We start from the raw sequence: 1,461 nt of genomic DNA, 5'->3' as shown, positions 1-1,461 counted from the left end.
ACAGAAATTACCCCGCAAAAGTCGCTGCAACATATGGTAAATCGACAAAACTAGAGGAACCGCAAAAGTCGCTGCAACAGATGGTAAATCGACAAAACTAGAGGAAAATGTTAAGAATAGGATTTGAAACCCATGCGTTCCTTTCGGACCGGTACCTGAAACTGGCGCCTTAGACCAACGCGACCAACTTGACGTTATGATAAAGATGATGAATAACAAACTATAAGTTCAAAGAACTGGTTGGTGACTTGGCCGATCTTCACATCGTTCATTTTCTCCCCTCTGCAATTCTTCCTAGGCCTGACAAGTTATGCAACTAATAATAACTGAAATAACAAAGAACGAAGTCAACAGACAAAATTTCATTCCACTCTATAATCGAGTATGCACAAACACCGGTCAACCAAACAACAATGTTTCCTGTCAAACTCTTCATATATATCTTCTTTGTGGAGTATCTTGAACATCCTATCTATGCAAAAAAAAAAGGGAGATCAATCGAAAGAAAAACTAAACCTATCAATAATCAGGCTTATGCTTGCCGTGAATGGTCGAAAGTCACTACACGCGCTTTCAATTCAAGCCGTTTTTCTTATCAATCGGCGTCCTCCATGATGGTGCTGAGTGCCCTCCTCATCGGCGGCCGCGCCGCCGGCACGGATCCTTTGGCGGCTCTCGCCGGGCTCCGCGAGGCCGTCTCGAATCCCCCCAGGGTCCGCTGGTTCAGCTTCTCGTTGATCTCCTCGTCGCCGTCCGGCGCGTGGTGCGCCGCCGGCACGACGCGCGCCTTGGTGATGAGCCCGCCGCGGCGCGCGCGCCCGTTGTGGGAAGCAGCACGCGCCGCCCGCGGCCTCGCCGCCAGCGCGTCGCTGGCGCGCACGGCGAGCGCGGCCATGTCGGCGCTGGAGAGCGGGCGGCCGAGCATCTCCGCGGGGAGGACGAAGTATATCTGCCCCGGGCGGAGCAGCTCGTCGGCGCCGAGCGCCGGCACGTCCGCGTCGAAGTAGAGCGCGTCGGAGCTGCACACGAAGGCATTGCTGCTGCCGGCGCCGTTGAGGACGTCGGATGCGGAGACGGGGGAGGACGCCGGCGCGAACTCCCGCAGCGAGCCGTCGGCCGCGACGACCAGGGCCGGCGCCGCCGCCGCCGGCGGCGGCTGGTGAAGCGACGCGCTGCTTCTCCGGTGGTGGTTGCTAGAGAGGCCCGATCCCATGAAACTTGTGGTGGACACGGATGCGTGGTTTAGGATGGTTTGGAATGGTGTGGAGTTGACCAATGGGAGCTTGTATATATAGCGGAGCGGCCAAAAGTGGAGGAGGGGGAAACGTTGACGCGAACGTAGGGATCAGAGAATGTGTCTGCGCTTTAGCACTTCACTCCCTTGATTATCCACTATTTCGGGCATACTTCTTCAACCCATGCTGTTAGTTGTTTACTCGTTCCCAGAGAGCATACCGTTTG

At 55.6% G+C, this 1,461-nt stretch overlaps 1 protein-coding gene across 1 annotated transcript; it reads right to left on the bottom strand.

The window, feature by feature from the left end:
• Positions 1-332: 332 nt before the first annotated feature.
• LOC101755540 lies at positions 333-1,251 on the bottom strand. The gene has a single exon (XM_004965777.2). The coding sequence runs from the start codon at positions 1,211-1,213 to the stop codon at positions 596-598; it is 618 nt and encodes a 205-aa protein (XP_004965834.1). The 5' UTR covers positions 1,214-1,251; the 3' UTR covers positions 333-595.
• Positions 1,252-1,461: the final 210 nt, after the last annotated feature.

This window comes from Setaria italica, chromosome IV, assembly GCF_000263155.2.
Source record: "Setaria italica strain Yugu1 chromosome IV, Setaria_italica_v2.0, whole genome shotgun sequence".
NCBI lineage: Eukaryota > Viridiplantae > Streptophyta > Magnoliopsida > Poales > Poaceae > Setaria > Setaria italica.
The sequence above is the reverse complement of the archived record's forward strand: the minus strand, read 5'-3'. Positions and strand labels throughout refer to the sequence as shown.